General features: G+C 45.5%; 1 protein-coding gene across 1 annotated transcript in view; it reads left to right on the forward strand.

Annotated features, from left to right (window-relative positions):
• Positions 1-20,000, forward strand: part of IL11RA (interleukin 11 receptor subunit alpha) — a 111,570-nt gene that overhangs the window by 8,998 nt on the left and 82,572 nt on the right. The window contains exon 2 of the mRNA XM_089662968.1: positions 19,082-19,175. Coding sequence (XP_089519094.1) covers positions 19,082-19,175 — 94 coding nt within the window. The remainder of the gene's footprint in view (positions 1-19,081; positions 19,176-20,000) is intronic.

Below are 20,000 nucleotides of genomic sequence, written 5' to 3' on the forward strand. Positions count from 1 at the left end.
ATTGTCTTGATTTACGCTATTTCTGTATAAAAAATAAAATTCGACCTGGTGATAAAATAGGAATGTTCTATAAACAGCCCCCCAAGTCTCTCATTTTTAGACCTGCCTTTCATCGTAGTATTTTTTTTTTGGAGGATAATAAAATTCCTATAAAAATGTGATACTTGTGAGCTACTATGGTGTATTAAATATGGTGTATTTAACTTTAATTAAATATAATTAAAGTAAAAAAAAACCCAATATATATTATTTGCAAAATTTATGTGCTTTTGTGTATACTTATTGATTAAATAAATAAATAAAATAAATAAGTGAGTGGGTCACCTACACCAATCACATACTCATGTGTCGCTATAATCAAAATTAAATCCAAACGTGTTGTGCTCCACTAATAAAATAATGTGAAATATGCAAAAAAAAAAAAAAAGTATATACATAAATTAAAATAAATCAATAAATATAATTTTAAATATTTTTGTTTATTTTTAAATATTTTTTTAAATGAGTCGGACTCGCTCATGTCATTTAAAAATATTTAAAATTATATTTATTGAATTAATTTATTTTTAAATGACATGAGCGAGTCCGACTCATTTAAAAAAAAAATTAAAAATAAATTTTAATAACTACATCCCTATTTATTGTTTAACCTTTAAAAGATGATATCTATGATATCAATTTTTTTTTAAATAAATTAAATAAATCAATAAATATAATTTTAAATATTTTTAAATGACATGAGTGAGTCCAATTCATTTAAAAAATATTTAAAAATAAATAAAAATATTTTTGATTTATTTAATTTATGTCTATACCTTTTTTTTTGCATATTTCACATTATTTTATTAGTGGAGTGCGACACATTTGGATTTAATTTTGATAATAAAATTCCTAGCTTTTACTGAAACCACGACGAAGGTGCGGTGAACGCTAGTTACGGCGCAGCAATGCGCCGGTTTCCTGCCTACGATGACGGGAAAGTATATTCTGTACAGCCCCCCCCCCCCAAATTTTAAAGAAGGAATGGTTTCTTCCTTGTGATTTTCTGTTCGAATGGAGGGGTTCTTGGAAGGAAGTCTGCCATTTATATTCTATATGATGACACACCGCTAGGCGCATATAGAGCTCTTTTGTTTGTGAGGCCCAATTATCTGGTGAGTCACCGGTATATGGATTTAACTGGATTTAACCCCAGCAGAGAATGAAAACATTAAATTTAAAAAAAAAATTAAAATTGAGGGAGGGGAGGGTTAGGGGGCAGCAGCTAGCAGAGTATTTTTTTGCTGTTACAGAAAAAAAAATTGCCCTTATGAGAACTTCTGGGTGTATAGAACTGTGAGCAGTGCAGTGTAGTACAGTATAGCTTAGTATTGTACAGAATAGCATACTATATACTGATATAGACCAGTATAGCACAGTATAGTCCGCTATGGCACCATATTGTACAGTATAGTATATTACAGCACAGTATAGACCAGTATAGTACAGTATAGCAAACTGCAGCACAGTATAGACCAGTATAGTCTGGTATACCACCATATTGTATAGTATATTATAGCACAGTATAGACCAGTATAGTACAGTATAGTCCCTTATAGCACCATATTGTACAGCATAGCACACTACAGCACAGTATAGACCAGTATAGTACAGTATAGCACAGTATAGTACAGTATAGCACACTACAGCACAGTATAGTACAGTATAGCACACTACAGCACAGTATAGACCAGTATAGTACAGTATAGCACACTACAGGACAGTATAGACCAGTATAGCACAGTATAGTACAGTATAGCACACTACAGCACAGTATAGACCAGTATAGTACAATACAGTTCAGTATAGCACCATATTGTACAGTATAGTATATTATAGCACAGTATAGACCAGTATAGTACAATATAGTCCAGTATACGACCATGTTGCACAGTATAGACCAGTATAGTACCGTAAAGCACAGTATAGACCAGTATAGTACAGTAAAGCACAGTATAGACCAGTATAGTACAGTACAGCACAGTATAGCTCTTTTAGCACAGTACTGTATATTAAGGTATAGAACTGTATAGACCAGTATAGTACAGTATACAGTAGCTTATTATAGCACACTAAAGCCTAGCAAAGTATGGTAGAATATGACCCGCTGTAGCACAGTAAAGCCCAATATAGTACAGTATAGCACTGTGTAATAGGATGTAGAACTGTATAGACCAGTATAGTACTGAATAGTACAGTATAGCCCAGTATACAACTGTTTAGAACTGTATAGACAGGTAACGTACAGTATAGTACAGTATAGAACTGTATAGACCAGTATAGTACATATAGTGCAGTATAGGCCAGTATATTAGGGTATAGGCCAGTATAGTACAGTATAGAACTGTATAGCTCAGTATAGTACGTATAGACCAGTATAGTGCAGTATAGACCAGTATAGTACATATAGTGCAGTATAGACCAGTATAGTGGAGTATAGACCAGTATAGTGCAGTATAGACCAGTATAGTACATATAGTACAGTATAGACCAGTATAGTACGTATAGACCAGTATAGTACGTATAGACCAGTATAGTACGTATAGACCAGTATAGTGCAGTATAGACCAGTATAGTACATATAGTGCAGTATAGACCAGTATAGTGGAGTATAGACCAGTATAGTGCAGTATAGACCAGTATAGTACATATAGTACAGTATAGACCAGTATAGTACGTATAGACCAGTATAGTACGTATAGACCAGTATAGTACGTATAGACCAGTATAGTGCAGTATAGACCAGTATAGTACATATAGTGCAGTATAGACCAGTATAGTACGTATAGACCAGTATAGTGCAGTATAGTACGTATAGTGCAGTGTAGACCAGTATAGTATGTATAGACCAGTATAGACCAGTATAGTGCAGTATAGACCAGTATAGTATGTATAGACCATTATAGTGCAGTATAGACCAGTATAGTATGTATAGACCAGTATAGTACGTATAGACCAGTATAGTGCAGTATAGACCAGTATAGTACGTATAGACCAGTATAGTGCAGTATAGACCAGTATAGTACGTATAGACCAGCATAGTGCAGTATAGACCAGTATAGTACGTATAGACCAGCATAGTGCAGTATAGACCAGTATAGTACGTATAGACCAGTTTAGTGCAGTATAGACCAGTATAGTACGTATAGACCAGCATAGTGCAGTATAGACCAGTATAGTACGTATAGACCAGTATAGTACGTATAGACCAGTATAGTTTGTATAGACCAGCATAGTGCAGTATAGACCAGTATAGTACGTATAGACCAGTATAGTGCAGTATAGACCAGTATAGTATGTATAGACCAGCATAGTGCAGTATAGACCAGTATAGTACGTATAGACCAGTATAGTACGTATAGACCAGCATAGTGCAGTATAGACCAGTATAGTACGTATAGACCAGTATAGTGCAATATAGACCAGTATAGTACGTATAGACCAGTATACTGCAGTATAGACCAGTATAGTGCAGTATAGACCAGCATAGTGCAGTATAGACCAGTATAGTGCAGTATAGACCAGTATAGTACGTATAGACCAGCATAGTGCAGTATAGACCAGCATAGTACGTATAGACCAGGATAGTGCAGTATAGACCAGCATAGTGCAGTATAGTGCAGTATAGACCAGTATAGTACGTATAGACCAGTATAGTGCGGTATAGACCAGTATAGTACGTATAGACCAGTATAGTTCAGTATAGACCAGCATAGTGCAGTATAGACCAGTATAGTACGTATAGACCAGCATAGTGCAGTATAGACCAGTATAGTACGTATAGACCAGTATAGTGCAGTATAGACCAGCATAGTGCAGTATAGACCAGTATAGTACGTATAGACCAGTATAGTGCAGTATAGACCAGTATAGTACGTATAGACCAGTATAGTGCAGTATAGACCAGTATAGTGCAGTATAGACCAGTATAGTACGTATAGACCAGCATAGTGCAGTATAGACCAGTATAGTACGTATAGACCAGTATAGTGCAGTATAGACCAGCATAGTGCAGTATAGACCAGTATAGTACGTATAGACCAGCATAGTGCAGTATAGACCAGTATAGTGCAGTATAGACCAGTATAGTGCAGTATAGACCAGCATAGTGCAGTATAGACCAGTATAGTGCAGTATAGACCAGTATAGTGCAGTATAGACCAGCATAGTGCAGTATAGACCAGTATAGTGCAGTATAGACCAGCATAGTACGTATAGACCAGCATAGTGCAGTATAGACCAGTATAGTGCAGTATAGACTAGAATAGAATGAATATAAACGTTTTCCGAAATTTGAATTTGAAAAGAAGAGAACAGAAAATAAAATAGAATAGAATCTACTTAATATAAAATCTTTTTTTTGAATAGGATAGAACCAACTATTCTTCACAATGAATTCGGATCGATTCCGTATTTTTGATTCCAATTTGAATTAGAATAATTCGATCCGTTCCCATGGAAAATGAATAAACAAAACGAATCGAATTCCGCTACGAATGCAACTAAATGAAATGAGCAACTTAACCAATCGATCCGAAACAAAACGATTTCCTTCATTCCGCACACGTCTAGTAGTAAAAATATCAAACTTTAATTTGTAACCAAAAATTGTCATTTATTCCCCATAAATTGCCTGTGAAAGGGGGGGGGGGGGCAAAATCAGTAAAAGAGAACATTCCGGGGGGGGGGGGGAAGTAAATAAAAGAGAACATTCGGGGGGGGGGAAATCAATAAAAGAGAACATTCTGGGGGGGGGGGTTATGCTCTCGGCGCCTCATTGCTGGAAATAGCGTCTCGCCGCAGACTGAAGGGGGACATATTTTGGTGTAAAAGCGATCAGAAAAGTTTTATAAGTCGCTGATATCGACGTAAAAAATGAAGGTTTCCGGGAGGACTTTTTTTTTTCTGTTTAGTTTTTTTTGGGACGTCAGAGAATTGGGGGCTCGGTGTGCTGCGATGCTGCGGAGCGCTGACTGCTGCGCAATGAATGTACTCTTTACTGTCCCCGCCCACACAGACTCCTCCTTCTATAAACATCTAAATGCTTTGTATATTGTATATGACGGGGGAGGGGATGGGGGGGGGATGGGGGGAGGGGCAGCCATACCATATTGGTTGAATTAGACACAAAATCTGTAACATTTATAAAGCGACAACAATATCTTTTTTACTCTCCTTATTGTTACTGAACGAAGTTATCATCGGCAGCCAATCACAATGATCAGGTGATGTTCCCGCCCCCTTACACTCTAATGTCCCCTCCCTCACAGTCACATCAGTCTCTGTACAGAGGAGCTTACACTCTAATGTCCCCTCCCCCACAGTCACATCAGTCTGTACAGAGGAGCTTACACTCCTGTATCTGATGGGACATTAGAGTGTAAGCTCCTCTATACAGAGACTGATGTGACTGTGGGGGAGGGGACATTAGAGCGTCAGCTCCTCTGGTACAGAGACTGATGGGACTGTGGGGGGAGGGGACCTTAGAGCGTCAGCTCCTCTGGTACAGAGACTGATGTGACTGTGGGGGAGGGGACATTAGAGCGTAAGCTCCTCTGTACAGAGACTGATGTGACTGTGGGGGAGGGGACATTAGAGCGTAAGCTCCTCTGTACAGAGACTGATGTGACTGTGGGGGAGGGGACATTAGAGCGTAAGCTCCTCTGTACAGAGACTGATGGGACTGTGGGGGAGGGGACATTAGAGCGTAAGCTCCTCTGTACAGAGACTGATGTGACTGTGGGGGAGGGGACATTAGAGCGTAAGCTCCTCTGTACAGAGACTGATGGGACTGTGGGGGACGGGACATTAGAGCGTAAGCTCCTCTGTACAGAGACTGATGTGACTGTGGGGGAGGGGACATTAGAGCGTAAGCTCCTCTGTACAGAGTGGTGGGGTGGGAGCGGCGGTGTGAGAGCGGTGGGGTGGGAGCGGCGGGGTGGGAGCGGTGGGGTGGGAGCGGCGGGGTGGGAGCGGTGGGGTGGAAGCGGCGGGGTGGGAGCGGCGGGTTGGGAGCGGCGGTGTGAGAGCGGCGGGGTGGGAGCGGCGGTGTGAGAGCGGCGGGGTGGGAGCAGCGGTGTGAGAGCGGTGGGGTGGGAGCGGTGGGGTGGGAGCAGCGGTGTGAGAGCGGTGGGGTGGGAGCGGCGGTGTGAGAGCGGTGGGGTGGGAGCGGCGGGGTGGGAGCGGCGGTGTGAGAGCGGCGGGGTGGGAGCAGCGGTGTGAGAGCGGTGGGGTGGGAGCAGCGGTGTGAGAGCGGTGGGGTGGGAGCGGCGGTGTGAGAGCGGTGGGGTGGGAGCAGCGGTGTGAGAGCGGTGGGGTGGGAGCGGCGGTGTGAGAGCGGTGGGGTGGGAGCGGCGGGGTGGGAGCGGCGGTGTGAGAGCGGTGGGGTGGGAGCGGCGGGGTGGGAGCGGTGGGGTGGGAGCGGCGGTGTGCGGTCATACCGCGGACAGCTCCCCCTCGCTCCCAGTTACAGGTGATCTGGTTACACGGGGACACGTTGTATCTTTGCGTTACTTACACAGAATTGTCGGTTCTCCTCCTCGCCGTCCGCTGATCACACAACGATAAACATTTGTTTTTTTTTCCCCGAGCAACCTGAACCCGCCACAAGAAAATAAATTCCCGGGATTTTGTTGTCCTCGGCTTTATCATACAGACTTCTATTATATGTCACCGAACCCCATGTTGTAATTTGATAATTGCTCGTTACATCATTTTTTTCTTTAATTTCTAATTGTATTTATTTGACTGACATGGAATCAGGGACAGCTGTGGGTGGAAGGAACTGAAGCAAATCACATCTCCTTTTAAAAAGGAAACATTAGCGCACCGAGGACGCGTTCTGGATTATTAACGAAATGTAACCTTCGCATCGCTTGCTGTTCCATATTGTTATTCTTGCATTTTCGAATTTGTAAACGCTGCCCCTAGTGGCTGCTCATATATCAGAGAATGTGAATAGTGTTAAACGGTGGTCATCGTGACTACGTCTATAACTAATTTACTATATATATATATATATATATATATATATGTGTGTGTGTATAATATATATACAGTCATGGCCGAAATTGTTGGCACCCTTGATATTTTTCCTGAAAATCAAGTATTTCACACAAAAAAGGTATTGCATTAACACATGTTTTGCTATACACATGTTTATTCCCTTTGTATGTATTGGAACAAATATAAAACAGAGGCAGAAAAGCAAATATGACATAATGTCACACAAAACCCCAAAAATGGGCTGGACAAAAGTATTGGCACCCTTAACTTAATATTTGGTTGCACACCCTTTGGAAAACATAACTGAAATCAGTCGCTTCCTATAACCATCAATAAGCTTCTGACACCTCTCACCCGGAATTTTGGACCACTCTTCCTTTGCAAACAGCTCCAGGTCTCTCTTATTGGAAGGACACCTTTTCCCAACAGCAATTTTAAGATCTCTCCACAGGTGTTCAATGGGATTTAGATCTGGGCTCATTGCTGGCCACTTCAGAACTCTCCAGCGCTTCTTTGCCATCCATTTCTGAGTGCTTTTTGACGTATGTTTGGGGTCATTGTCCTGCTGGAAGACCCAGGATCTTGGACGCAAACCCAGCTTTCTGACACTGGGCCCTACAGTGCGACCCAAAATCCTTTGGTAATCCTCAGATTTCATGATGCCTTGCACACAGTCAAGGCACCCAGTGCCAGAGGCAGCAAAACAACCCCAAAACATCATTGAACCTCCACCATATTTTACCGTAGGTACTGTGTTTTGTTCTTTGTAGGCCTCATTCCGTTTTCGGTAAACAGTAGAATGATGTGCTTTACCGAAAAGCTCTATCTTGGTCTCATCTGTCCACAAGACGTTTTCCCAGAAGGCTTTTGGCTTACTCAAGTACATTTTGGCAAACTGTAGTCTTGCTTTTTTATGTCTCTGTGTCAGCAGTGGGGTCCTCCTGGGTCTCCTGCCATAGCGTTTCATTTCATTTAAATGTCGACGGATAGTTCGCGCTGACACTGATGCTCCCTGAGCCTGCAGGACAGCTTGAATGTCTTTGGAACATGTTTGGGGCTGCTTATCCACCATCCGGACTATTCTGCGTTGCAATCTTTCATCAATTTTCCTCATCCGTCCACGACCAGGGAGATTAGCTACAGTGCCATGGGTTGCAAACTTCTTGATAATGTTGCGCACTGTGGACAAAGGCAAATCTAGTTCTCTGGAGATGGACTTGTAACCTTGAGATTGTTGATATTTTGCCACAATTTTGGTTCTCAGGTCCTCAGACAGTTCTCGTCTCCTCTTTCTGTTGTCCATGCTTAGTGTGGCACAGACAGACACACAATGCAAAGGTTAAGTGAACGTCTCTCCTTTTTATCTGCTTTCAGGTGTGATTTCTATATTGCCCACACCTGTTACTTGCCCCAGGTGAGTTTACAGGAGCATCACATGCTTGTAACATTCTTATTTATCCGCAGTTGTGAAAGGGTGCCAATACTTTTGTCCAGCCCATTTTTGGAGGTTTGTGTGACATTATGTCGAATTTGCTTTCTTTCCTCCCTTTTTTTGTTTTGTCCCAATACACACAAAGGGAATAAACATGTGTATAGCAAAACATGTGTTAATGCAATACGTTTCGTGAGAAATACATGATTTCCTGGAGAAATATCAAGGGTGCCAACAATTTCGGCCATGACTGTATATATATATATACAGTTGTGTTGAAAATAATAGCAGTGTGTTGAAAAAAGTGAATAAAGCTGAAAATCCTTCTAATAGCTTTTATTTCCATCCACACAAATGCATTGGGAACACGACACATTCTATTCCAAATCACAACATGAAGAAAAATACATCAAAATTTGTGTTGTTCCTCTAAAAAAAATGGAAGAAAAGTGAATATTAGACGGTTCAAAAAAATCGCAGTGTTTGTATTCTTCTCTACAAACTCAAACATTCACTATATAAACTGAGAAATGTTTGAAGATTTTGCTTTCCTTTGAATCACTTAACCCCTCGCCTACAGGGTTATTGTCCTCAAGATAACGCAGGAACTGTGTACAAGACCCAGGACAGCAATACGTCTCTTGCAAGATCAATAGATATTTTTTTTTGCATGTATTAACCCCTTGCCTACAGGGCACTTATACCCCCTTCCAGTCCAGGCCAATTTCCAGCTCTCGGCGCACTCACACTTTGAATGACAATTGCGCGGTCATGCAACACTGTACCCATATGACATTTTTATCATTTTTTTCAAATTTGGAAAAAAAACATTTTTTCTTAGTTTTTGTTATACAATTTTGTAAATAAGTGATTTTTCTCCTTCACTGATGTGTGCTAATGAGGCTGCAGTGATGGGCGCTGATAGGCTGCACTGATGGGCACTGATGAGGAGGCACTGGTAGGTTGCACTGATGGGCATTGACAGGCATCACTGATGGGCACTGAAAGGCAGCACTGATACATGACACTGATAGGTGGCACTGATAGGCAGCACTGACTGGCACTGATAGGTGGCACTGATTGGCACTGATAGGCGGCACTGATAGGCGACACTGACTGGCACTGATAGGTGGCACCGATTGGCAGCACTGATAGGTGGCACTGATTGGCATTGATAGGTGGCACTGACGGGTGACATTGAAAGGCAGCTCAGATGGGCACTGATATGTGGCATTGTTGTGGCAGTGATGATCAGTGTAGATGTCCCCTCCGCGGAAAGCCGATTACTGGCTCTCCTCTCCTCTGTCAGCGTGACGGCTCGAGAGGAGAGAAATGCCGATAACCGGTATTTTCGTGTTTATATGTGATCAGCTGTGATTGGACACAGCTGATCACATGACCGAGCCAACATCTTCGGCTCTTTCCATGATCCGCTGTGTCCGAGATACACAGCGCACCGGCGATCGCCGCACTGCGCGCTCCCTGAGTCGCGCATGCGCGGTGAGAATGGAAGGACGTCATATGAGAACGAGAGAACCACCTTGTGCCCGTCATTGTACTATAGGGCGGGCGGGAGTCGGTTAATGAATATTTGGTTGTAGTCGCACTGTTTCTGAGAACTGCTGTACATCTGTGTTGCATGGAGTCACCCAACTTCTGGCCCCTGTGATCAGGTATTCCAGCCCAGGATGATTGGACCACATTCCACAGTTCTTCTCCATTTCTTGGTTTTGCCTCAGAAACGGCATTTTTGATGTCACCCCACAAGTTTTCTATTGGATGAAGATCCGGGGATTGGGCTGGCCACTCCATAACGTCCATCTTGTTGGTCTGGAACCAAGATGTTGCACGTTTACTGGTGTGTTTGGGGTCGTTGTCTTGTTGGAACACCCATTTCAAGGGCATTTCCTCTTCAGCATAAGGCAGCATGACCTCTTCAAGTATTCTGATGTATTCAAACTGATCCATGATCCCTGGTATGCGATAAATAGGCCCAACACCGTAGTATGAGAAACATCCCCATATCATGATGCTTGCACCACCATGCTTCACGGTCTTCACAGTGTACTGTGGCTTGAATTCAGTGTTTGGGGGTCGTCTGACAAACTGTCTCTGCCCACTAGACCCAAAAAGAACAATCTTACTTCCATCAGTCCACAAAATGTTGCGCCATTTCTCTTTAGGCCAGTCAATGTGCTCTTTGGCAGATTGTAACCTCTTCAGCACACGTCTTTTTCCCAACAGTGGGACTTTGCGGGGACTTCTTGCAGATAGCTTGGCTTCACATCGGCGTCTTCTAATTGTAACAGTCCTCACAGGGAACGTCACACCTTCTTTCATCTTCCTGGAGCTGATTGTTGGCTGAGTCCGCCCCATTTTGGCTATTCTTCTATCCATTCCAATGGTAGTTTTTCGCTTTCTTCCACATCTTTCAGGTTTTGGTTGCCATTTTAAAGCATTTGCGATCATTTTAGCTGAGCAGCCGATCATTTTCTGCACTTCTTTATATGTTTTCCCCTCTCCAATCAACTTTTTAATCAAGGTACGCTGTTCTTCTGAACAATGTCTGGAACGACCCATTTTCCTCAGAATTTCAGAGAGAAATGCACTGTAACCAGCATGTCCAACATTTGCTGCCTTCCTTCCTTAAATAAGGGCAATAATTGCCGCCTGTTTTTCAAAGAATGAATGACCTCACTAATAGAACTCCACACGGCTATTATTTTGAACACGCCCCTTTCAATGAGTGATTCAATGACACAGAATCAGCAGCATGCATGTCATGACTGTTGGGTCTGTTGGATTTCTATGACTCTACTACACCTGCTAGGAAATTATTTGCCATGTAGAAATATCATTTCCACCAAAAACAGTGATTGATCCGGTTAGTGATGTCTGACTGCTAGTATTTTGAACACAACTGTGTATATATAATATATACACACATATAACTAATTTACTATATATATATATATGTGTGTGGGGGGTATATATTATATACACAGTTGTGCTCAAAAGTTTGCATCCCCTGGCAGAAATCCTAAAACTCTGGCATTGATATTGAAGATATGACTGATTATGGCCCCCAAAATTGTCTTTTATTTAAGACTAGTGACAATATAAAGCCATTTATTATTACAGTCAGGTCCATTCTGTATATATTTGGACACAGGCAGCACAATTTTAGGTTTTCTTAGGTATTTACCAAAACCTATTCCAGCTCCAGTTCTATAATAGATCTGGGCGGACAGTGCGCACTCTCAGGTGTCATTTGAGGGTATGTACATCCAGATTGGAGGAAGGGTTTAGGAATTACAGCTCTTAAGAGTAGCCACCCCCCTTTTTCAAGGAATCAAACGAAATTGGACAATTGAATCACAAGCTGTTTCATGGCCAGGTGTGGGCTACTCCATTATTTCTTCCTCAATTAAGCAGGTAAAAGGTCTGGAGTTGATTCTAAGTGCGGGATTTGCTTTTGGAATCTCTTGCTGTGAACCTCCATCATGCGCTCAAAGGAGCTGTCCATGCAAGTGAAACAGGCCATTGTAAGGCTTCAAAATGAAACAAATCCATCAGTGAGATCGCAGCAACATTAGGAGTGGGCAAATCAACAGTTTGGTACAATCTGAGGAAAGAAGAACGCATTGGGGAGCTCAGCAATAATACTGTGTGACTGTGGGGGAGGGGACATTAGAGTGTAAGCTCCTCTGTACAGAGACTGATGTGACTGTGGGGGGAAGGGACATTAGAGCGCAAGCTCCTCTGGTGCAGAGACTGATGTGACTGTGGGGGAGGGGACATTAGAGTGTAAGCTCCTCTGGTACAGAGACTGATGTGACTGTGGGGGGAGGGGACATTAGAGTGTAAGCTCCTCTGGTGCAGAGACTGATGTGACTGTGGGGGAGGGGACATTAGAGTGTAAGCTCCTCTGGTGCAGAGACTGATGTGACTGTGGGGGAGGGGACATTAGAGTGTAAGCTCCTCTGGTACAGAGACTGATGTGACTGTGGGGGGAGGGGACATTAGAGTGTAAGCTCCTCTGTACAGAGACTGATGTGACTGTGGGGGAGGGGACATTAGAGTGTAAGCTCCTTTGGTACAGAGACTGATGTGACTGTGGGGGAGGGGACATTAGAGTGTAAGCTCCTTTGGTACAGAGACTGATGTGACTGTGGGGGAGGGGACATTAGAGTGTAAGCTCCTCTGTACAGAGACTGATGTGACTGTGGGGGAGGGGACATTAGAGTGTAAGCTCCTTTGGTACAGAGACTGATGTGACTGTGGGGGAGGGGACATTAGAGTGTAAGCTGCTCTGTACAGAGACTGATGTGACTGTGGGGGAGGGGACATTAGAGTGTAAGCTCCTTTGGTACAGAGACTGATGTGACTGTGGGGGAGGGGACATTAGAGTGTAAGCTCCTCTGTACAGAGACTGATGTGACTGTGGGGGAGGGGACATTAGAGTGTAAGCTCCTCTATACAGAGACTGATGTGACTGTGGGGGAGGGGACATTAGAGTGTAAGCTCCTTTGGTACAGAGACTGATGTGACTGTGGGGGAGGGGACATTAGAGTGTAAGCTCCTCTGTACAGAGACTGATGTGACTGTGGGGGAGGGGACATTAGAGTGTAAGCTCCTCAGGTGCAGAGACTGATGTGACTGGGGGGAGGGGATATTAGAGTGTAAGCTCCTCTGGTACAGAGACTGATGTGACTGTGGGGGAGGGGACATTAGAGTGTAAGCTCCTCTGGTGCAGAGACTGATGTGACTGTGGGGGAGGGGACATTAGAGTGTAAGCTCCTCTGGTGCAGAGACCTGCGTCGTTGGAAATACAAGAGATCTAATATTACACTTTCTGGCTACAGTGTTACATACATACGTGGTTGATACATTGTTTCACTTTCAGTGGCTGTATACCGGGCAGTGATTGGCTGAGCAGATTTCGGGTTGCAGGATTCCTGTGATTTTTGATGGGGGTCAGTGGAGTGTCAGAATGTGAGAAATGTAAACACTGTGGGTGATCTGGAGAGCTGGACCCAGATGTGGGACCTCGGGCCCTCGCAGAGGCCAGTAACTGCCCTGTATAACAGCTGGGCCGGCATTTATGGTGACCGTACGCGGCGGGGCGTCCATTTCTAAACCTGCGTCTGATTTTCAGGAAATTCTCGCTGAGCGTGGAAGGAGCGCGGGACAAACATCTGTCCCATCATTACTCTGTAAATCTCTGACTTCCTCCAATGTCAGTAAATAAAACCAACTCGGCACCACGCCAGCGTGCGTTACACGGGGATTACATACCGCGATCTCTGCATACGTGTGCGTGCGACCTCCCGAGTGACTGATAATCTGATGTGACATTCACTGATTTATATTGGCTGTCTCATATTTTCACAAAAGACGGTTCCTATGGATGAGGGGAGGCGGGGCGGGGGGAGGGGAGGCGACAGGAGGGGGGCCGCGCTGTCCTTTCCCCCCCCCCCCATAGCTGGAATTACAGGGGAAGTGAGGGCCCTTAAAGTGGACCTGTCACTGGCAGGGGCGGACTGACCATTTAGAAACTCGGGCACTGCCCAAGGGCCCGGGGGCAGTAGGGGGCCCCATGAGATGCCTCTGGTACCTTTCATAGGCTTTTTTTGTGTACGGTTTAAGTGTGGGCAAGGACACAGGGGCCCCATGATCCCCTATTGCCCGGGGGCCCCATGAATTGTCAGTCCGCCCCTGGTCACTGGATATATTGTAGAGTGACACCCTAAGTAACCCTTCAAGCTACTGTTTACCTCTCATAGAGATCGCATGAGGTCCCCTGACACTGCCTTCTCTCCACAGGGACGGCACCATCCTTGTTCAGGCATCATCCTGGGTCACAATCTACTTCCTAGACCGAGATGCCGGCACGCAATCATGTAAATCAGGGTACCTGTGCAGTTCTTGTTCACAAATGTTCGACACAGATCAGCCCCTGCTACAGCCTCTCATCTTGCTGCAAAGGTACAGTCTGATCACTGGGGGAGGGGAGACTGAGGAAATGCTCCCTCCTGCCTGCAGCAGACTGATGACATCATCTGAGCCTAGGCAAAGTGACTGGACTGCAGACTAAGGCAGGCTGTGTGTGAGTCCAGGGTGAGACTTCCTGTAATAAAGACCGCTCACTGCTGCTCTCTCTCCTTGTGCAGGGTGACTGGTCTGGTCTCCACCCCCTCCTGTAGTTTTCTGCTGGCATCATCTAGTGGGTGGGGCCTGTTGGGCCCCTCCCACAGCTTTGCTCTTTCTCCTTGTGCAGGGTGACTGGTCTCGTCTCCGCCCCCTCCTGTAGTTTTCAGCAGGCATCCTGTAGTGGGTGGGGCCTGTTGGGCCCCTCCCACAGCTTTGCTCTCTGTGCAGGGTGACTGGTCTTGTCTCCGCCCCCTCCTGTAGTTTTCAGCAGGCAGTCTCTAGTAGGTGGAGCTTGTTGGGCCCCTCCCACAGCTCTGTTCTCTCTCCTTGTGCAGGGTGACTTGTCTTGTCTCTGCCCCCTCCTGTAGTTCTCTGTAGTGGGTGGAGCCTGCTGGGCCCCTCCCACAGCTCAGGCTATGTACAGCACAGTGGTGATGTCACTGCTACTTTTACAATGTAATATCTGGCTTTGCAAAGGTATTTGCGCACAAAAGGCTGCTATTGAGTAATATATGTAAATTAAAGTTTTAGTGCTTTAAAAGGGGCCCTCTGACCGTTGTGGCTCTCTGACCGTTGTGGCCCCTGGCTGGGCCCTCTGACAGTTGTGGCCCCTGGCTGGGCCCTATGACAAATCTCAGTTCTCCCATACTGGACGGTGCACTGTGTTTATATTCTGCTCAGTGTTGATGGACATTTAGAGCCATTGGAGGGTTGCAGCAGCGGCTGGGGTCAGAGTGCCGGGATATATCGCTCGGCTTCACATGTCTGTTGTGGAAAATTCTTTCCTGTAATGCTGAGCGACTTCCAGGAAGCGATGTGCGAGGACACGGCGTGCACTACGGAGCGCTGGCGGCGGGGAGCTCCATGCTGGCTGGGACTTTGTTGTGACGGCGGGGGGGGGGGGGGGGGGGGAGAATGCCCCCGCTTCATTTCTGCTTCTAGACAGCCGACAGTGCAGGACTGATCTTCAAACCATTCCTGAGGGCGCTTCACACTATAGAAACACAGTACGGATGCGTTTTTTCAGGTGCGTTTTTGATGCATTCCAGTTCATTTTTTCCTCCTCTGTTTTTCCTCAATTAAAATTGGGACATGTGCATTCCGGTGCGTTTTTGGTGCGTTCTGGTGCGTTTTTTATGCGTTTTAACACAGTTCATTTTTATCCCCCCCTCTATTTTTTTCAATCTAAATAGGAACATGTGCATTTCAGTGCGTTTTTGGTGCATTTTTGATGCGTTTTATTGCGTTCCAGTACAGTTCTGTGCAGAAAAAATGCCGCCTGTTCTACTTTTTTCTTTCTACAACCGAAACGCACTGGAATGCAAGTGCTGATGTGATCTATGACATTGACACCCATATCACCGACTTTCTACGCGTTTTGGATGCAGAAAAAATAGCCTAATTACATTTGATTGCCCCCATGCAGAGCGGACATACATGCAGCTTCACACAGCGTTTAGCTCTGCGATTTGTTTAATAAATACTTCTCTATGAGCTCCGGGCCAGAACCAATTTGGACATGGCGATACAGTCTCTGCCTCCCACCTCCGCCTATTGGCTGTCCACCTAACTGATTGGTACCTGGCCCAATGGCATCTGGTTTACTGGTCATGCGCCTGGCCCGTTGGCACCTGCCCAATGGCATATGGCCTATTGGCTATGCACCTGGCCCATTAGCATCTACTCAATGTTTTATTGACACCTACCCAATGGCATCTGGACTATTGGCCATGCACCCTGCCCAATGGCATCTGGACTATCAGCCATGCACCCTGCCCATTGGCACCTACCCAATGGCATCTGGACTATTGGCCATGCACCCTGCCCAATGGCATCTGGACTATTGGCCATGCACCCTGCCCATTGGCACCTACCCAATGGCATCTGGACTATTGGCTATGCACCCTGCCCAATGGCATCTGGACTATTGGCCATGCACCCTGCCCAATGGCATCTGGACTATTGGCCATGCACCCTGCCCATTGGCACCTACCCAATGGCATCTGGACTATTGGCCATGCACCCTGCCCAATGGCATCTGGACTACTGGCCATGCACCCTGCCTATTGTCATCTGCCCAATGGCACATGGCCTATTGGCTGTGCACCTGGCCCAATGGCATCTGGACTATGTTTTATTGGCACCTGCCCAATGGCATCTGGAGTATTGGTCATGCACCCTGCCCATTGGCATCTGGACTACTAGCCATGCACCCTGCCTATTGTCACCTATCCAATGGCATATGGCCTATTGGCCATGTACCTGTCCCATTAGCACCTACTCAATGTTTTATGGACATCTGGCCATACAACCTGCCCATTGGCACCTATCCAATGGCATCTGGACTATTTGCCATGCACCCTGCCCATTGGCACCTGCCCAATGGCATCTGGACTATTGGCCATGCTCCCTGCCCATTGGCACCTATCCAATGGCATCTGGACTATTGGCCATGCACCCTGCCTATTGTCACCTGCCCAATGGCATATGTCCTATAGGCTGTGCACCTGGCCCATTAGCACCTACTCAATGTTTTACAGACAATTGGCCATGCAACCTGCCCATTGGCACCTGCACAGTGGCATCTGGACTATTGGCCATGCACCCTGCCCGTTGGCACCTGCCCAATGTCATCTGGCCTACTGGCCAAGCATCTGGCACATTGGCCGTGCACTGGGCACATTGGCACCTGGCCCAATGGCATCTGGCTATTTGGCTGTTCACTGGGCTCATTAGCACCTGGACCAATGGCATGAACTGATGCTGGATGAGAAGACCTGCTTCTCAGTTGCCATTCCAATTCATCCCAAATGTGTTCAACAGAGGTGAGGTCAGGGATCTGTGCCGGACACTCAAGTTTCTCCATGCTAAAGCCAGTCAAATCATGTTTTTATGGAGAAAAGGTGTTCACTAAGGTTGAGGTCAGGGCTCTGCGCAGTTCACTTTAGTACCTCCACACTAAACTTGTTCAACCTTGTTCTTATAAAGCATTGGTGTCCAATAGGGTTGAGGTTAGGACTCTGTGCAGGCCACTCATTTTCCTCCACACCAAACTGGTCCAATGATGACCTTATGGAGCACAGGTATTCAGAAGGACTGAGGTTAGGGCTCTGTGCAGGCCACTGAAATTCTTCCACACCAAACCGGCCTTATCATGTCTTTATGAAGCAAAGGTGTTTGGTAAGGTGAGGACTGGGCTCTGTGAAGGCCACTCAAGTTCCACCATGCCAGACTGGGCAAACCGTGTCTTTCAGAGCAAAGGTGTTCAGTAGGGTTGAGGTCAGTGCTCTGTGCAGGCCACTTGAGTTCCTCCACACCAAACTGGTTCAACTATGTTCTTGAGGAACAAAAATATATCCAACGGAGATGAGGTCAGGACTCTGTGCAAACCACTTGAATTCCTCCACACCAAACTGGTTCAACTATGTTCTTGAGGAACAAAACTATATCCAATGGAGATGAGGTTAAGGCTCTGCGCAGACCACTAGAGTTCCTCCACACCAAACTGGTTCAACTATGTTCTTGAGGAACAAAAATATATCCAACGGAGATGAGGTCAGGGCTCTGTGCAGACCACTTGAGTTCCTCCACACCAAACTGGTTCAACTATGTTCTTGAGGAACAAAAATATATCCAACGGAGATGAGGTCAGGGCTCTGTGCAGACCACTTGAGTTCCTCCACACCAAACTGGTTCAACTATGTTCTTGAGGAACAAAAATATATCCAACGGAGATGAGGTCAGGGCTCTGTGCAGACCACTTGAGTTCCTCCACACCAAACTGGTTCAACAATATCTACAGTATATGGGGCAAAGGTATTTAGTAGGGTTGAGGTCAAGGCTTTGTGAAGGCCAATGTGAGTTCCTCCAAAGTCAAATGGTCAAACCAAGTGTTTATAGAGCTGGCTTTGTACACAGGGACGGTGGAACAGAAAAAAATATTGGCACAAGGTTGGAGACACCTGTACGCCATCATTTGGTTTTGGAAGGGAATGTTCAACAAGTTCAAGGCATGCTGGTCTCCAGACTTTTGGTTATAACGTGTCCATGCTGTTAGGTTGGGTACTAATTGATGACCCTTCCTGCCACCAACCAGGCACCTATAGAAGTCTTCTTATAGGTAGTTAGTGAGTGTTTATATACACTCCCCCCCCCCCCCCATGTTCACTATTTATACTTGTGTAGCTAGAGGTCGAAGAGCTGCTCACCACCCCTTCTCTACTTCATCTTCAAGTGGCCCTGTCACTGACCTCATATCAGAGTGCTGTATTGTACCTTAGCAAGCCAGAAGGTACGAGACTTCAGCAGGGGCTGATCTGTGTCACACATTTGTGAACACATCCAAGATCTTTATTATTATTATTGTATTATATTATTATTATTTTATAGTAAATATTTAGCCATTCTCGATATCCTGAAGTCACAAATTTCTTTCTTTTTTTGTCTTCCTAGATGATCAGCTTGGCATCATGTCTTAGCCGGGTGATAGTCTTTGTCGCTGTAGTCTCCATCTCTGCAGTGCTGTCACTTACATGGGAGGAGGAAGGTAAGTCCGAGGTCATAGACCCCTGATGCCCAACCTGTGAGAGCAGAGATCTCTCTAGTAGTCTAATGCAGGGGCAGACTGACAACTCATGGGGCCCCCGGGCAATAGGGGATCATGGGGCCCCTGTGTCCTTGCCCAAACTCAAAAAAGCCTATGAAAAAGGTACCAGGGGCATCTCATGGGGCCCCCTACTGACCCTGGGCCCTTGGGCAGTGCCCGAGTTTCCAAATGGTCAGTCTGCCCCTGGTCTAATGTAATGTGTCTCTAGATGATGACTGTTTCCGGAAGCATGTCCCCAGTCTCTGACCATCTCCTCTAGCATGTCTGCAGTCTCTGACCATCTCCTGTACCATGTCTGCAGTCTCTGAACATCTCCTGTAGTATGTCTGCAGTCTCTGACCATCTCCTGTAGTATGTCTGTAGTCTCTGACCATCTCTTGTAGTATGTCTGCAGTCTCTGACCATCTCCTGTACAATGTCTGCAGTCTCTGACCATCTCCTGTAGTATGTCTGTAGTCTCTGACCATCTCCTGTAGTATGTCTGCAGTCTCTGACCATCTCCTGTACAATGTCTGCAGTCTCTGACCATCTTCTGTACTATGTCTGCAGTCTCTGAACATCTCCTGTAGTATGTCTGCAGTCTCTGACCATCTCCTGTATCATGTCTGCAGTCTCTGACCATCTCCTGTACTATGTCCGCAGTCTCTGACCATCTCCTGTACTATGTCTGCAGTCTCTGACCATCTCCTGTACCGTGTCCGCAGTCTCTGACCATCTCCTGTACTGTGTTCACAGTCTCTGGTCATCTCCTGTACTGTGTCCACA

The sequence above is a fragment of the Staurois parvus genome, unplaced genomic scaffold (genome assembly GCF_062004578.1).
Source record: "Staurois parvus isolate SC_StPar_1 unplaced genomic scaffold, SC_StPar_1.0 ptg001593l, whole genome shotgun sequence".
Classification (NCBI taxonomy): Eukaryota; Metazoa; Chordata; class Amphibia; order Anura; family Ranidae; genus Staurois; species Staurois parvus.